The 19,367-nt window shown below is 37.4% G+C and overlaps 1 protein-coding gene across 1 annotated transcript; it reads right to left on the reverse strand.

Moving 5' to 3' along the window:
• Positions 1–319: 319 nt before the first annotated feature.
• On the reverse strand, positions 320–13,194 carry xpnpep2 (X-prolyl aminopeptidase (aminopeptidase P) 2, membrane-bound). The gene is made up of 21 exons (XM_067375768.1): positions 13,027–13,194; positions 12,370–12,437; positions 11,896–12,006; positions 10,682–10,745; positions 10,432–10,536; positions 10,208–10,294; positions 9,917–10,060; positions 8,680–8,781; positions 8,489–8,570; positions 8,213–8,414; positions 5,815–5,904; positions 5,003–5,112; positions 4,534–4,611; positions 4,319–4,390; positions 2,218–2,278; positions 2,038–2,107; positions 1,777–1,881; positions 1,638–1,697; positions 1,487–1,563; positions 1,295–1,384; positions 320–886 (listed from the first exon to the last, which is right to left on the reverse strand). The coding sequence occupies exons 1-21, from the start codon at positions 13,073–13,075 to the stop codon at positions 686–688; spliced, it is 2,028 nt and encodes a 675-aa protein (XP_067231869.1). The 5' UTR covers positions 13,076–13,194; the 3' UTR covers positions 320–685.
• Between the last annotated feature and the right edge of the window lie 6,173 nt (positions 13,195–19,367).

Genomic DNA, 19,367 nt, shown 5'->3' on the forward strand with positions numbered 1-19,367 from the left:
CTAAAGCTGCTAATCAAGGTTGTGCATCATACAATATGCCAATATTGTCTATGAAATTACACTCTTGGAGTAATTTATCTCTATTTTTGTGCTGAACAACTGGCACAAATGGGCCAGCAGAAATAAAAAAAAAACCTTAAAGTTGAAAAAAGTGCAATAATTTTTGTGGTAGAAGTAGGTGTGATTTTGAGTGTTATAAGTTGTTGGTGTCTGCATACTATTTTCACTCAGTGGAGTGGACTTTTTTGGATACCTACAATTATGACTGTCAATTATGAGAACACAGAACACGTAGAAATCAAATGTAGAGGAGATACAATAGTAGTATCATATTTTAATAAACTATAAATCAACAATGATCATCTAAACATAAATTTGGCATACATACAACAGTAATTTATATTTTTTAAATGAAATGTTTTTAAATTAAATATGTGCAAAAACTTTGTCGAAGTGCATAATACAATATTAACACTAGTTCAAACAAACTTAAGGCCAAATCCTAATGATGTCTGGTAAGTTAATTGAAAATATCTTGAAATAACCAGATCAATGAGAAGAAATAGTAGTATTCAACATTGGTGATTTTTTCTCTTTGTACCTGAAAATGGGTTTGTTGTAGCAGCCCACAGTAGGAGCAGAGGCAGTACTGAATGCTGTGGAGGTCAAGCTCTTCAGTACGTATTTACAGCAGATTATGCAGTAAAACAGAGGCCAGCATTGTTACTAACAGTGTGACTGAGGAGATGACAGCTGAAGCTCCAGCTGTAAGGAAAGGTGTCGTGTGCTTTATCATCCAGTCATACTCCTCCTTCAGCCCCTGCTTCTCCAGCTCGGGACCCACCACGCTCCGGATGGTCTCATAGTATGAGTTCAGCCAGTGCAGCTACAAGACAACAACAAAAACAGACACATAATCTGCACTGCCAGCCATAAAAATCAACAACTTTACACCTTTTTTTGTTTATGAAAGTAAAAATAAGGCTGTTTCTTTTTTAGTGAACCCATGCACAACCCCCTCCCAAGATGTATTTCCAGTGAAGAGCACCTGTGGTGACTTTTTCAAAGGAAACCAACACTAGAAAACAACATATATTTAAACACACAAAGCTGTGGTTTTTAACCAGTTTAGTACCCATGTTTTACATTGGAAACCAAATAGCACCAAACGCCTCCCAACAGCAACAAAATTGTTTATGAAAATAAGTTTATGAAAGTAAGCATAGATGTATTTATATAAAAAAATAATAATGCATACAGAAAGATTACTATTATTTCAATTGTATTACTGTACCTGCTCAGGACTTAGAAGAGATGTGTTTATCAGTTTTCTGTCATAAGGCACCAATGACACTGTTTCAAATGTCAGGTAACTGCTGCTATGCTAGAAGAGAAAAATAAAAGGCGCACATTATTAATATTTCATTAGGCACTGCCCTTGGTTGTAGCTTTTACAGAGTTCTGGACCCCAGTTAGTTGGATGTACCTTTGTAGTAGCTGGAACAGTGACAGCAATGTCCTCTATCCTTATACCAAAGTCATTCTCCTTGTAATAACCTGGTTCTAAAGGAGAGTTTGTCAGTATAAAATGGTAATTATCAAAGGCAATCATAATGAGCTGCTTAATGATTCCTCACCAATTGATGTAAACATCCCCTCTTGAAATGGAACATTATTGGACTGAAAACCCACAGGCCCTATCAGAGAGAAAACAAATGCATCTACATAACAAGATTACTGAGATAAATATATAACATGTTAGATAATCAGACTTACATTCATGGACTCCAAAGTAGTTCCCTACACCATGTCCAGTGCCATGACCATAATTTAAACCAACTTCCCACAATGCTCTTCGTCCCAGCATCTCCATGTTCACGCCTATGGTGGGAATAAAAACACACGAATGTCTAGCACATGGCAGGTTTTGTGGTTGGCACTGTGAGATGTCTGCTATGAACAGGGCGCCCTCTTGTGGAAGCATCATGGCACGGTTGCTTGAAGGGAGATAGTGATTGAAGATAAGGAGATCCTTACCTCTAGTTCCAGCAGGAAAGATGTTTCTTGAAATCTCAATATTTCCCATGAGCACCCTTGTGTAGGCCTCCTATCAGAGCAAAACAGGGAGAAAGCCTTTTTCTTTTAGTCTAAATATAAATATAAGCATCAAATTATGCTCTGCATCATCAGTATCTCCATTTGCCTGCCATTCAGTACCTTTTGAAAGTCAGTGGGTGTACCCCAGTGCACAGTACGCGTTATATCAGTGGTACCATCACTGTAACAGAGAATCAGATAGCTGGTTTAGTGCTTGATTTGTCGGGTTAACTTAAATAGTAATTAACTAACCTGGATGCCTTAAAGGGGTGGTTGATTATGATTTCACTTTTTTAATTTTAGTTAGTGTGTAATGTTGCTGTTTTGAACATCTGCAAAGTTATAATGCTCAAAGTTCAATGCAAAGGGAGATATTATCGTCTAAAGAATTAGCTGTTTAAGGACTACAACAAACGGCTGTTAGGGACTACAACGAGCTTCTTTCCGGGTTAGTGACATCATTAACCATAACATTTACATAAACCCTGCCCCTGAGAATACAAAGGGTGTGAGGCCTCTCTCTTTGTTGCCATGCCATCACTTTAAGCCGGACTGCTTCACAAATGAGGGTCAATTCAATGCTGGATTTGCACAAAAGATTAACATGACGGCACATGCTAGTCGATGAGTTAAATCAACTCCACAGCAACTACATAATTTTATCCACTAACCATTCAGAAACGTCCAGTTTCATTCTAAAAGTCTAAAAGTCTCTCCATCAGTGTCCGACTCCGGTTTGAACAATGTAAGGCTGAACACCGTTACTGACAATCGTCATTTTAGCTGTGTGAGATTCTCCAACTTTGTTGTTGTTGAGCAACCAAAGCGTGTGCTGTTAAAGCTCCGCCCTCTTCTGGAAAGGGGGCTGAGAGCAGCAGCTCATTTGTATTAAAGAGACACACAAAAACTGTATTTCTGCTCACACCCAAATTGGGGCAAATTTGTCATGCTATAATAAATTATCTGTGGGTATTTTGAGCTGAAACTTCACAGACACATTCTGGGGGATTTTTATTATATCTAAAGGGGGCATTATAGGTCCCCTTTAAAATTTTGAGTTCATTGAAACAAAAAAATTGAGTTAATGCAGAGAAAGAGATTTTGTTCTCTCTCTTTCTTTGTTTTTCTTTGTCTTTTAGTTTCAATGAACTCAACATTTTAAAGGTGCCGTAGAACGTGTTTTCAAAAGATGTAATATAAGTCTAAGGTGTCCCCTGAACGTGTCTGTCAAGTTTCAGCTCAAAATACCCCATAGATTTTTTTTTTTATTAATTTTTTGAACTGCCTATTTTGGGGCATCATTAACTATGCACCGATTCAGGCTGCGGCCCCTTTAAATCTCATGCTCCCTCTCTCAACTATAAGTGCAGTTATACAGTGCATAAACAAAGTTCACACAGCTAATATAACCCTCAAATGGATCTTCATTCATGCTGCATGCATGCATCGATTCCTGTGAGTATATGGATGTTTATATTTGATTCTGAATGAGTTTGGGGCTATATGCTCTGTGGCTAACGGCTAATGCTACACTGTTGGAGAGATTTACAAAGAATGAAGTTGTGTTTATGAATTATACAGACTGCAAGTGTTTAAAAATGAAAATAGCGACGACTCTTGTCTCAGTGAATACAGTAATAAATGATAGTAACTTTAACCACATTTAACAGTACATTAGCAACATGCTAACAAAACATTTAGAAAGACAATTTACAAATATCACTAAAAATATCATGTTATCATGGGTCATGTCAGTTATTATTGCTCCATCTGCGATTTTTCGCTATTGTTCTTGCTTGCTTACCTAGTCTGATGATTCAGCTGTGCACAGATCCAGACGTTAATACTGGCTGCCCTTGTCTAATGCCTTGAACATGGGCTGGCATATGCAAATATTGGGGTCATACATATTAATGATCCCGACTGTTACGTAACAGTTGGTGTTATGTTGAGATTCGCCTGTTTTCCGGAGGTCTTTTAAACAAATGAGATTTATATAAGAAGGAGGAAACAATGGAGTTTGAGACTCACTGTATGTCATTTCCATGTACTGAACTCTTGTTATTCAACTATGCTGAGGAAAATTCAATTTTTGATTCTAGGGCACCTTTAAGGAAACCAGATTACTGACTATTCCAGTTAAGCTCACAGTGAGCTTGGTTATGGGTCGTGTTTTTGCACACAAACAGAACTTTGTACTAATAGTAATTGTGAAGCTCACAGGTACTGTCCTCCAGAGTCAACAAGATACATCTCATTCACTGTCAACTTCCTTGCAGTTTCAGTAGATGGACTGTAATAAATGAAAATAGTGCAATGGTTTGAAAATGACTATAAGTAGCTATAAATAAATGGAATATAATCAAATAGTAAACAAAGAAAATTACAGAGTTAAACATAATCAGAGGGCAGGAAAAGGGAGACATATTTTATTACCTGTAGTGAGCAAGAGCAGCATTAGGTCCACTTGCAGAAATGGTTTCAAAACTCGGCCCTCTGCTATTCTTCTGCTTGCTGCCAAAACACAATGAAGGGTTTATAATTCTCAAGAAAAGGGAAGTAAATCTGTTGTAATGCAGCACAAAGTGATTTACATAAGTAAAACATCTTCTGAATTAATATCCTTGATGTAGGAACAGGTTCTACTTGTGCAAATGATGTTATGCCTACATTAAATGTTAATGTTAAGTGCTATAGTGACTGTAGTTTTATCCTTTTGAACTCTCTTCTCAGATTTTCAGGTTTTTCTCCTTCAAATTAGAGTTTGTAATGTTGATCTTGGAGCTGGTTCTCTAATACTGACAAACTGAATGGTAAATATACTCTTGGACTCCTGAAAACTGAGCAATCATTGTTAACACCATGTGTTTTATGTGTGAGTGGTATCAGTGATGAGAATCTGTACCTGCGACACTGATCAACAAATTGTGCTGCTGTGAGCTCGGTCTCTGTGCCTTCTGGAACTTTCTTTTCAAGCCACAACAGAAGCTGCATGACTGCGACTGCGTCCCTAACCTGTGGGAAGCCAGAAAGGATGTTCAATCATTGTGGCTGAATGCAGTCAACTGAGGTCTGGCTCTAGGCCATAAAACACCAGAACGAAGGTGTTTGTCCATGCATGTTATCAGATGCAGTTGTTTTAGATTAAAAAACTCGTTCTGCAAAATAGACCATTGAATATAGCAAACATCATGAGTAAAAAAGATCCCAATATGTTTGATGGAGGTTTTACGATAAGGAGAGATAACACATTGACTGAGTTGGATCAAGCTGCAGTGAATGGAGTCTGTCTGGCCTCCTAATGTGGCTTTATGGTGTGATAAAGTGCCCCTCAATCTAGAAATTATGATAATTCAACACAGGCATCAGTAAACAGTGTCCATCAGGCTGATGATTTCTGAAGTCATTTGGGGAGAAGACTGTCTGTAAGGTACCATTTGTTACCATTAGTTAACTACATTTGTTAACATAAACTAACAATGAAAAATACTTCTAAAGCATGTATTAATCTTAGTTCATGTTAATTCATTATTTAAATCAAAAGTTGTATCTGTTAATATTATTTAATTGAACTGAGCTAATGTGAACTAACAATGCACAGTTGCATTTTTTTAACTAACACTAACAAAGATTAATACGAATCTACATTGTCAGGTAATGTTGGTAAGTGCATTAACTAAAGGGACCTTATTGTAAAGTGTTACCATGTCCTCTTACATGAGCTTCTTTGAGAATTCGCTGCTCTGTCACATCTTTCACTGCTTTTGTGGTCAGTACTGGAGAGTAGGTGCTGGTCAGTAGTTTGTCCTTAAAGAGAAAAGAGAAATTCATCTGTGGTCAAGTATTGTCTGTGCCTGTGGGGCACAAGCTGCGTTATGAAACCATAGTTTCAGTCCATCCATTATCCATCCATCCATCTTCAGTATCCATCCATCCATCTGCACTTTCTATCCATCCATCCATCCATCCATCCATCCATCCATCCATCCATCCATCCATCCATCTACACTTTCCATCCATCCATCCATCCATCCATCCATCCATCCATCCATCTACACTTTCCATCCATCCATCCATCCATACTTTCCATCCATCCATCCATCTACACTTTCCATCCATCCATCCATCCATCCATCCATCCATCCATCCATTTTCAGTATCCATCCATCCATCAATCCATCCATCCATCCATCCATCCATCCATCCATCCATCCATCCATCCATCCATCCATCCATCCATCCACACTTTCCATCCACACTTTCCATCCATCCATCCAGCCACACTTTCCATCCATCCATCCAGCCACACTTTCCATCCATCCATCTTCAGTATCATCCATCCATCTACACTTTCCATCCATCTATCTACACTTTCCATCCATCCATCCATCTACACTTTCCATCCATCCATCTTCAGTATCCATCCATCCATCCATCCATCCATCTACACTTTCCATCATCCATTCATCCATCCAGCCACACTTTCCATCCATCCATCTTCAGTATCATCCATCCATCTACACTTTCCATCCATCTATCTACACTTTCCATCCATCCATCCATCCATCCATCTACACTTTCCATCATCCATTCATCCATCCATCTACAGTTTCCATCCATCCATCCATCCATCTTCAGTATCATCATCCATCCGTCCATCTACAGTTTCCATCCATCCATCCTTCCATCCATCTATCTACACTTTCCATCCATCCATCCATCCATCCATCCATCCATCCATCCATCCATCATCCATCTACACTTTCCATCCATCTACAGTATCCATCCATCATAAGTATCATCTATCCATCCATCCATCCATCCATCCATCCATCCATCTACACTTTCCATCCATCCATCCATCCATCCATCCATCCATCCATCCATCCATCCATCCATCCATCCATCCATCCATCCATCCATCCACACTTTCCATCCATCCATCTACACTTTCCATCCATCCATCCATCCATCTACACTTTCCATCCATCATCCATCCATCCATCTAGTTTCCATCCATCCATCCATTTTCAGTATCCATCCATCCATCCATCCATCCACACTTTCCATCCATCCATCCAGCCACACTTTCTATCCATCCATCTTCAATATCATCCATCCATCTACACTTTCCATCCATCTATCTACACTTTCCATCCATCCATCCATCTACACTTTCCATCCATCCATCCATCCATTCATCCATCCACACTTTCCATCCATCCATCCATCCATCCATCCATCTTCAGTATCATCCATCCATCCATCCAATCTACAGTTTCCATCCATCCATCCATCCATCCATCCATCCATCTACACTTTCCATGCATCTACACTATCCATCCATCCATCTTCAGTATCATCTATCCATCCGTCCATCTAGTTTCCATCCATCCATCCATCCATCCATCCAACCAACCATCCATCCATCCATCCAACCATCCAACCATCCATCCATCCATCCATCCATCCATCCATCCATCCATCCATCCATCCATCCATCCATCCATCCATCCATCCATCAGGCCTATAAATCTTCAAAACCAGTGGAGCAACTTGTCCTAATATCTCCCACACTGCTCTGCATGTTTAAAGGACTAATGATGTCTGAGATTGTATTTCTTGAGATCTGCAGTTTTCCTTTCACATCAGGAAGGAGTTACATTATGAGAAACTAAACTTTTGTTGTTGCCTCTGATGTAACGGTCACAATATATATTTACATATCTGTCGATAAAATCATTTATTTTCAGTCAAAATAAAGTGGCTGAAATAGCCGTGCAGCATATCAAAAATAGAAACAGCTCCACTGATTATAGCAATCTAATTTTGTCACACTGTCACATGTGCCTGATGCATATCTAAACTTTTTTGATAGATGCAAGCGCACACACACTAGTGGTCTCCTAGAGTACAGTTACATATTTACATTCATGGTAAAAATATACCTGCTTTATATAACAAAGGCAGAAAGTGACAATTGATAACTAACACTTTAGGGGCGGTGTATGGAACCATCCCTGCAGATAGTTTCAGACTCCTTATTTACATGCTGTTTGAGCATCCAAGCTGACATGCACATACCAGCAGTCTATATTTTGGATCTAGGTCTTACCTCAGGAGTGATGAGCTCATACAGGGCTTGGTTGGTGTACTCAGTACCCACCCACACCCTTGTGTTGGGTCTCTGTAGATAGTTCCTCAGGTACGTGCGCACAGAGCTGTACTCAAGCAGCTGCACACAATAGGCCTGGTAGCACGAAGCATTCAGGTACACCCTCAACTCTTCTGATATTCGTTCATTGTGCACAAAGAGCCTGGCAAAGGAGGTTAGTTAGAAACTGAACACCAACTAATTATAGTGCTGTTAATATGAAAGAGAAGAACTTGCCATATCTCATCCATTGACAGCAGAGTGTAAGAATAGAAGAATGGATTAAAAGGGATGTCGTTGCCTCGTAGATTAAACAACCCTGAAAATAGAGATGTAAAATGAAATGCTTTGTCCTGACAAGAGTTTTACAGAACGATTTAGAGAAAATCTCTTGCATTTGGCTTTGTGTCGTGCTTTGGTGTGCTTACATGCAGTCTCATCCAAAGCAGAAAGCAGCACAGCGGTGGGCTTGTATGGATTGTCACTCATTTGGGCTCGTATCTGCTCTACTTTCATAGGCCAGGTCCTCTCTGAAGAACCAAACAAACACACACATGCTCAATGTCATCTTCAACTACATCAAAACCTTAAACAGTGCACACAAAAATGATTGAATGAATCAAGAATCATTATAAAAATAAAAAATGAATCAAAACTTTCCAATGACTACTTATCCACTTAAAAATATGATTTAAAAGATTCTTGGTTTAAATTATTCATTCATGACTGATTCAGTTCTTACATGCTGATGGAAAAAAATATGAGATGCTGAGGGAAAAATCATATATACATTTTTTTGTGTTCTCTCGCAAATGCTTTTGAATGCAAAGTTTCTTGTGGCAACGCAAAACATTTGTGAGAGAACGCAAAAACATTTACATACAATGTTTCCACCCATCCCATATTTTTTTCGTTCACCATAGGTTCTCAAGTTCACCATATTGACTCAATTTTAATTTATGTTAACTAATAATCTTCCTGCTGGGACTAAATCATTTTGACCAGTTTCTCAAACAAAGCTATCATAAAAAATCTGAAGATTTTTAAAAGGTTAGTTCAACTGAATTACCCTCATGTTGTTCCACACCCGTAAGACCTTCGTTCATCTTCGGAACACAAATTAAGATATTTTTGGTGGTGAGTGGTGGTTAAATGTCTGTTATTTTATTTTAAATTATTTTTGTTTTGTCATCAAAAATATCTTAATTTGTGTTTCGAAGATGAACACAGGTCTTACGGGTGTGGAACGACACAAGGGTGAATAATTAATGACGGAATTTTCATTTTGGGGTGAACTAACCCTTTAAATGCACAACTCTCAATACTTTTTTGTGTCTTCTTTGAAGCTTGTAAGTCTCTTTTATGGAAAAGAGCGACAAAATTTCTCCATTTATGTTCCACAGAAGAAAAAAGTCATGCAGGTTCGGACCAACATGAAGTCATGTTTAGGTGAACTATTCCTTTAATCAAGCCTCATTGACTTTCTCTTCGCACCAGAATGAGCTACAATATCTTCTCAGTCTACTGTCATTGCTGTAAGTTATATCACTGGTCATTAAAGATTAAATAAGAGCTTTATTGCTCTGTTTGTCATGATCTCATGGTCCTCTGCCCTGTTCGCTTGGAACTTATCAGTCAAGTAATGCTGATAAGACATGCACACACCAATAACACTGTCAGGTAAGCGCATGGGATTGTCAGGAGGCAGAGGAGGTCGATCTGTCCATATTTTATCCACCAGGTTATCAGGAATAGACTTCAGGATCCGGCCCGCTGGAGCCAGGTTGGTATTGTAGACGCCAAATGTGTCTGCAGTAACAAAGAACAGTGACCAAATGATTCAGGGCTCATTTTGATGATAATTTTTGTTACTAATATGAAAAAACAACAATATTACACACTTCAGCTTATCTTATTTTAAGAAAATAAAGTATTTTATTAGCTGTGTTTGCTCACCTACAGAGAAGAGGAATGGGTCAAAGCCCACCTGATCTCCCTCAGGGATCTCTAGGATTAACCAGTTGGTGATGCTGCGAATGGAGGCTGTGATCCAGTAGAGTTAGACCAGGAAAGAAAACACTCAGATCAGTTAATGTGAACATCAGATGAAAAATTAGGAGAAAAATTCTACACAGTAATCAACATTTTTCAATACATATTAATTGGAATATGCTCCTCACCATCACGCTCTAACTCCCAGTTACAGTCCATTTGTCTCTCTGCTTGAATCCAGTAGCGGCTATCGGTCCACAAAACAGCCTTGTTTTGAGTAATTACTGCTGTGCCTAGGAATCAGAAACAGACACTGGTTAGTTATAATAGAATACAGGAGCGGGCCATTTGTTAAGGTCCAAAGTGACAAACATAATGTGACTGAGAATGATACATAGTGATACAGTAATATTATGATGGGTTAGCTGTGAAACACACCTGCAGAGCCAGTGAAGCCAGACATCCAGGCCAACCTCGCATCTCTGGGGGCGATGTACTCACTCTACCAATAAAATCAGTCAGTTACTGTCACAGAGTTAATGTCTGAGAATGAAGAACATTGAAAGAGGAGCTGAGGTTTAGAAAGATGGTCAAACATGTAGGGCTTAGACCAAAAATGGCTACAGAAGTGACAAAAATGCCCCGTATTCTGTATTTAAAACGTGGTGGCAAAAAAAGTTGAATCTAAAAAATGTATCTGTTAACATCTGATATATTTCATATTCTATTCTGTAGACATAATACCTGTAGCTGTCTCAGAGTGTTGAATGTATGGTTCCTATGAATGAATAGTTTTTATAAATATACACTCTAAAAAAATGCTGGGTTAAAAACAACCCAAGTTGGGTTGAAAATGGACAAACCCAGTGGTTGGGTTAAATGTTTGCCCAATGTGCTGGGTAGTATTTAACTCAACTATTGTTTAAAAATGTCTGTATTGCTTGCTTAAAATGAACACAAAGTATGTTGGAAATTAACATTTGTTAATATGTTTAATAAATGAACTGAATAATAAGTTTAATGAATAATAATTACACAATAAACATTTATTAAATTGCTTATTAATAAATGTTTACCTTTTGATTATTATTGTTACCTCTAGTAATTATGCTTCCGATTTTTAATTTATTTTGGGTTCATTTTAAGCAAGCCATACAGTAATGTTTAAACAATAGTTGGGTTAAATAAAATTGCCAGCATGTTGGGCAAACATTTAACCCAATCACTGGGTTTGTCCATTTTCAGCCTAACTTGGGTTGTTTTTAACCCAGCATTTTTTAGAATGTAGTTTTTGATAAAAATGCATTTGATTATAACTGTTAAAATATTAGAATGGTAGCACTTTATTTTACAGTGATGTAATAAATGTGTAATAACTAGGTACTAATCCTGAACATACCCATAAACCTAACGTTAACCCATTACCTTATATTAACCAGTTCTTTCTTAGTTAAGTACACTGTAAGTACATGTAAGTATTGTAAAATAACGTGCAACCATTAGAATTTATTTTGACTTTGACATTTATTTGACATCCACATAGCATGTTTTGTGTTTTTTAATTGGTTAGGGGGAAAAAAAGAAAAAATCAATTCCAATGAGGCTAATATTAACCCTTAATATGAAAGTTAATTTCAGACACTGTTTAGTACCAGATGAGCATCTGTAGCAGGGATGATGTAGGCAGAGATGTTCAAGCGGATCATGGACTCTCTCAAGTCACGTAGCCTCAGAGTTGTGTTTACAGCTGTTGTTGGCAAATACTGGAACAAAAGGAATTAAACTTTTAAATATATTCCAACAAAAATTATTAACAGTATCATTCGATGAAATGAAAAAACGCTATCCTCATGAATGTTAAATATCACAAACTTAATGCATTCACTCAGACAATGCACAGAAATTCGCAGAACACACGCACACACACTTCACTGAGATCAGATTTGTGTGCATGACCTAAAAACAGTTCTTATCAGAGGAGAAGATCTCCTCCCTGAGAGGCCAGATTATTTTCTCTTCCCACTTCTCTCTGGGCTAAAGACGAGTTCTGGCAGTGGGCTGAATCAGTTGTGTAGATATTCAGTGGAAAACATGGACAGAGTAAGGATATATGTGGAATAGAATACCGGAGGAATTGCTGAACAGTTCCTCTCGCTGCCTGGCCCTTCTTCTGCCCGCACCGCATGTCCGCCTCCTGTGATGACACACGAGAAGAAACACATGCAGAGTAACTGTTTTAAACTCACTGTAAGCACATGTGCTGATCAAAGGGCAGCAATGGTGGTTAAACTTATACCTTTATAATTCAAGATAACAATGCTTTCACGTCCTAATATGATTGAAACAGTAAAAGCATATGCACGCATGATTCTTGGTAACAAAACTGTTAAATTCTGATAATAACACACATAAAATCTCATAAAACAATATGTAAACAAGCAAAATATAGTAAACACACCACATCTATCACCATTCTCTGAAAGAAAGAACATTTAATGTACAGTCCCTTACATAATCATATGAAAACAGATTTGTTTTATGATTAAAATGAGCAAACAAACTACATTTTACTGCAGAATTCATTTTTTAGGCTAATGAAATGCAAATGTATTGCCATGAATAAACCAAACAACATGACACAACAACAGATGGTGAACTGAAATGTTGCCTTAATGAAAGCCTTACTCATACAATGCATGATTGTCGCATTCTTGTAAAGTTACATCACACCATCAAGACAAAATCGGCATCACATACACACATTTTTTTTTTTTTTTTTTTACCTCCAAGAACCACAAGACACACAGCTAGTATCCAGCCTGAGGAGCTCATTTTAGACCATCTGCTCCAAGCAAGTCCACACACAGAGTGTGACAGCAGGGCACGAGTGTTTCTGTCTTGTGAGTCCGTGCGCGTGTGTGAATGAGGGTGTGTATGTCCTATCTGAAACTACATGTATTATCTTGACTAGGAGGTTTCCTAACCAGAGCCATGTGCAAATAGCTGAGGGGGAGGAACTTTGGCTGTGAATCTAATCTTTACTACAGTAATAAAAGCATGCTGTCTCTTCTTTCTATGCACTTCTTTAATGCGCAGTACATTTACCCAGGCATGGCGAAGCAATTGCAGGTCACATATAAATTATAGCCAGGGTCTCCTGTCACATACTGTAGTCTAGCACTTCACTGCTCTCTTCTGCTGTCTCACTGTAAGCTAACAACATCACTCTGCCTTTCAACGACAGGAAGTTTTGCAAGAAAGTTTTTATTGAGTGTACACTTAAAGGGATAAGTCACCTAAACATGAAAATGATTTCACTATTTACTCACCGCCATGTTGTTCAATTTCATTTTTTCCTTAGTGGAACATAAAAATAGAAGGTTGGCTGAATGTTCAGACTGCACTTTTCTATTCAATAAAAGTGAATGGGGATGATGTTGAGCTCCAAAATGACCTAAAAGCACTATAAAAGCACCATAAAAGTAGTCCAGCACTATATTACAAGACTTATGAATGCATATGAGAGCTTTGTGAGAGAAACAGATCCAAAATGAAAGACCCCCTGTGGTGAAAATCAAGTTTTTAATATGCTTTAAGACAAACCATGTGCAAATTCATATGTCAACACCGTTGCTGAGTATTTTGTCCTTAAAGGTGCCCTCGAATGAAAAATTGAATTTATCTTGGCATAGTTAAATAACAAGAGTTCAGTACATGGAAATGACATACAGTGAGTCTCAAACTCCATTGTTACCTCCTTCTTATATAAATCTCATTTGTTTAAAAGACCTCCGAAGAACAGGAGAATCTCAACATAACAACGTAACAGTCTGGGTGTACGCCCCCAATATTTGCATATACCAGCCCATGTTCCCAACATTATGAAAGGCATTAGACATGCACAGCCAGTATTATCGTCTGGATCTGCACAGGTGAATCAATAGACTAGGTAAGCAAGCAAGGTCATGATATTTTTAGTGATATTTGTAAATTGTCTTTCTAAATGTTTCGTTAGCATGTTGCTAATGTACTGTTAAATGTGGTTAAAGTTACCATCGTTTCTTACTGTATTCACGGAGACAAGAGCTGTTGCTATTTTCATTATTAAACACTTGCAGTCTGTATAATTCATAAACACAACTTCATTCTTTATAAATCTCTCCAACAGTGTAGCATTAGCCGTTAGCCACGGAGCACAGCCTCAAACTCATTCAGAATCAAATGTAAACAATATAACAGTATACAATACTCACATAATCCGACGCATGCATGACGAACACTTTGTAAAGATCCATTTGAGGGTTATATTAGCTGTGTAAACTTTGTTTATGCACTGTTCAAGGCAATCGCGAGCTCCGTGGGCGGGGAGCACGAGAATTAAAGGGCCACACACCCTGAATCGGCTCATTTATAATGATGCCCCAAAATAGGCAGTTAAAAAAATGAATTTAAAAAAATCTATGGGGTATTTTGAGCTGAAACTTCACAGACACATTCAGGGGACACCTTAGACTTATATTACATCTATTTTTTAAAAGTTCTAGGGCACGTGGCAAATGGGAACATGGTTTGTGTAATATTATTGACACATTATTAGCTGTTTGATAACATAGTCAAGCAAAAGGCTTATCATATTAATTTCTGTTATGTGTACGACGTTGTAAAGAGCGATACCTTTGTGCAGCATTTACCTCAGTAAGTTGACCGAGTGGATCTCTGAGCTGGTGTGAGTGGAGGTGGGACTAATTTGCATATTCATTGATCTGCATATATTAAATGAGGCTAGGGTGTAGAGTTACATTCAAGCTATTTAAGGAAGTCATTTTTTTTTTCACAGGAAAAAACATTTAGCTATGCCATTTTGGTGAGCAAATATGACTTTTAAGGGATAAAATTATTGACTACAGGGGGACTTTAGGTCATTATACACTTAAATTGTCCCATTCTGCCATAGACTTAAAATCTCATTCACACTCTTTTTGAAATATTCACACTTTTGTTTTTGAAATATTAAATAGTTTTAAATAATGTAACAATGATTTATTTTGTGATTCAGAGAATTTTTAATATATACAGGTGCTGGTCATATAATTAGAATATCGTGAAAAAGTTCATTCTTTTTATTTAAAATTATTTAAAAAAATGAAACTTTCATTTATACTAGATTCCCTACATGTAAAGTAAAACATTTCAAAAGTTTTTGTTTTAAATTTGTTGATTAGAGCGTACAGCTAATGAAAGTCCAAAATCCAGTATCTCAAAATATTAGAATATTTACATTTGAGTTTCATTAAATGACCATCCCTACAGTATAAATTCCGGGTATCTCTTGTTCTTTGAAACCACACTAATGGGGAAAACTGCTGACTTGGCAATGGTCCAGGAGACAATCATTGACACCCTCTACAAAGAGAGTAAGTCACAGATGGTCATTACTGAATGTGGTGGCTGTTTACAGAGTGAAATATCAAAGCATATTAAATGCAAAGTTGACTAGAAGGAAGAAATTGGGTAGGCAAAGGTGCACAAGCAACAGGGATGACCACAAGCTTGAGAATACTGTCAAGTAAAGCTGATTCAGACACTTGGGAGAGCTTCACAATGAGTCAAATGAAGCCGGAGTCAGTGCATCAAGAGTCACCACACTCAGACATCTTCAGGAAAAGGACTACCAAGCCACTTCTGAAACAGAAACAACGTCAGAAGCATCTAACCTGGGCTAAGGAGAAAAAGAACTGGATAGTGAACAGTGGTCGAAAGTCCTCTTTTCAGATAAGTAAATTTTGCATTTCATGTTGAACTCATGGTCCCAGAGTCTGAAGGAAGACTGGAGAGGCACAGAATCCAAGCTGCTTGAAGTCTAGTGGGAAGTTTCTGAAGTTAGTAATGATTTGGGGGGCCGTGACGTCTGCTGGTGTTGGTCCATTGTGTTTTATCAAGTGCAAAATCAATGCAGCCATCTTCCAGGAGATTTTGGAGCACTTTATGCTTCCATCTGCTGACAAGCTTTATGGAGATGCTGATTTCCTTTTCCAGCAGGACTTTAGCACCTGCCCACAGTGCAAAAACCACTTAAAAGTGGTTTGCTGACCATGATATTACTGTGCTTTATTGGCCAGCCAACATGCCTGACCTATATAAATATCTATGGGATATTTTCAAGAGAAAGATGAGAAACAGTCGATCCAACAATATACATTTGATCTGAAGGCTCAATAGTGGCTCAGCAGTGCCACAGGCCAATCACTTCCATGCCACACTTCACTGATGCTGTAATTTGTGCTAGGAGCAAGTCATTTGCTGTAATATGTGCTGCCGACCAAGTATTGAGTGCACAAATGAACATAATTTAAAGAACTTGAACTTTTCTGTTTTGCAAATCCATATTTTGATTGATCTTAGGAAATATTCTAATATTTTGAGATACTGGATTTTGGACTTTCATGAGCTGTACGCTCTAATCATCAAAATTAAAAAAAAAAAAAAAAACCTTTGAAATGTTTTACTTTATATGTAGGGAATCTAGAATATATGAAAGTTTCATTTTTAAAAATAATTTACAATAAAAAAAATGAACTTTTTCACGAAATTCTAATTATATGACCAGCACCTGTATATAAAATAATTTGAAGTAACTCAGAGGTCTCCTTGGAAGCTTGCTGAGAAACAATGTGTTACACCTGGTCTGACATGACATGGCATATTTAAATATACACAAGAGCTGCAGTGGAAGGGATGATATTCTCCAAATAATTACTGAAATTTAGGTCTGTTGCTCTCTTTATATATCTCTCTTTTATTGTACAGAAAAGAGCAGGGTGAGAATTCTGCCAATCATATCCTGTTGTGTTTACCACAAAGAATATTTAGAATGACATCATTTGAATTTTGAGTTCACTACCCCTTTAAATGTCATTCCTGAATCTACAGTACTGTGTGCATTTTTCATCAAAAAACCCTCCAACAGTAAAAAAAGAACTTTGTTTTCATATCTAATGAACAATAAGCTCAGACAAATCAAATAATGCTGCATGTCACTTGATTGTTATATGAAGACAATTGTCTAGACAGAGATAATTACTGTGCCACAGTCAGATGCAGTGAACAGCTGAGATGCATGTCTGGCCGTTCCTCTGCCACAAGATTCATCACTGCATAGCAACAGTGTCATTTGCAGGCTAGGAGGAGATTTACCTCCTTACCGAGATGTTGTATTCTTATGAGCAGATTATTAATACAAAACGTCTTCATTCAAGTGTTCAGAAAGTTCCGTCACATGACACCAAGGTCAACACGATACCAAAATCGACCCTATTTACAGTACTTTTGAAGTGAACATGTTAATTCAAATTATTTATCTGTGCATTTTAAATATTTTGTTTGACTTCATAATCTTTAATCAAAAGATAAAGACACTATAAAGATAAAAAAAGATTTCCTTTTCCAGTGACATCACATCAATAACAGCATAAAATGCTATGACAAACAATAAAACCCAGCAAATGGCAGTTAATCATTAACACAAAACCACACACAATCAGTAACAATAAGATAAAATCATAGGCCCAACATTTCAGAGCTCCATTATCAGGGGCGTCTTGTGAGTAAATTTACATAAGATTAAAAAGACACTCTGTTTGTTACACAATATAGTGTGTAACAAACAGAGATAGAGCAGTATCCTCATCAAATTTAGGTGTAACTCATGAACCAGCAGGGGGCAGAGTTGCTCCATTAGTTTTTTTTGTTGGCTTTAGCGGTTCCAACTTGATATGGTGGAAATATTATACAGCATAAATGCCATTGATAATATTATTTGCAATTATATTGAACCCTAGAACTCAAGAGTAGGGACATGAATATTAAAGATATCTTAAATGACATTCTTGTGTATGTTGTGATGCAACTGAATACAAATTACAGTGATATGAAAAGGCTACATGACTGATTAAAATTAATCCAAGCAGTAAAAGACTGGAAAGATTAGAAAAAAAATTAACAAAAAGCAAATAGAATGCTTTTAAAAAGAAGCTAAGGGCACATGAATTACAGGCCTACATTCATCTCATGCTTCTCAGTACTTTTACAAGAAATTTGTGTTGATTTTATTTGCATGGTTGACACTTTGCTATTGCTGCTTATTTACATAAACAAAAACATGCTATTGCACATACTTACATATTAAATTGCACATGTTTTATTAAATTGCACCCTAATTTACAAGCTCGTAAACACAGACAGACTCCAGTAAGTATGTAGATTTGTGTGCTCAAATGCCAGCGAACCTCCCCTGGAACCAGTGGCTGTCTTCATTATTTGCTCAAATGAGCACAGTGCTCAAAGTTATAGATAGATATTAATAAATGGTAGCCCTGGCAACCGTTCCCTGGTAATGTGGAGCAGCACGGGGAGCCACAAGCAATACCTCCACTGACACAGAGCAGCAGAGCCCAGACGGCCTTGCACTCACATCCATAGATCACTGATCTCAGATCAGTCCTGAGAGCAGCTCAATGCAGTCACACACTTCATTTCCCACTGTATGCACTGTAATCTGTGACTCAGGTAACACAGCACAGTCACATGATATGTGTGTCAGGTACTGCACAGTTAAGTCCATTACAACTAAAGGAACTATGCTGTTATATATAGTGGATTGTTGCGGGTGAGGTATGCTATTACTTTTGATCAGACATACATTTTTTGTTTGGTGGATAATAAAATAAGCATTGGTGGATAATAAAATAAAATGCCACAGACTTATATTGAAGAAGGGACCTGAGTCATATCTAAGGACTAGAATATGATACAATGAAAGAAAATGAAACAAAACACAATAAAACTAAGGAACAAAGCAAAATAAATCAAAACAAACAAACAAACAAAAAAAAAAAAACCCCAAAGCAACAAACACAATAAACCCAAGCAGCAAAGCAAAACAAAACAAATTAAAAGAAAGCAACAAAACAAAATAAAGCAAAAAAAGCAACAAAACACAATAAAGCTAAACAACAGAGCAAAACAAAGCAAAGTGAAACAAAACAAAGAAACAAAACATATCACAATAAAGCTAAGCAGAAAGCAAAACAAAGCAAAACAAAACAATGCAACACAACAAAACAAT

This window comes from Chanodichthys erythropterus, chromosome 1 (genome assembly GCF_024489055.1).
Source record: "Chanodichthys erythropterus isolate Z2021 chromosome 1, ASM2448905v1, whole genome shotgun sequence".
Taxonomy (NCBI): domain Eukaryota; kingdom Metazoa; phylum Chordata; class Actinopteri; order Cypriniformes; family Xenocyprididae; genus Chanodichthys; species Chanodichthys erythropterus.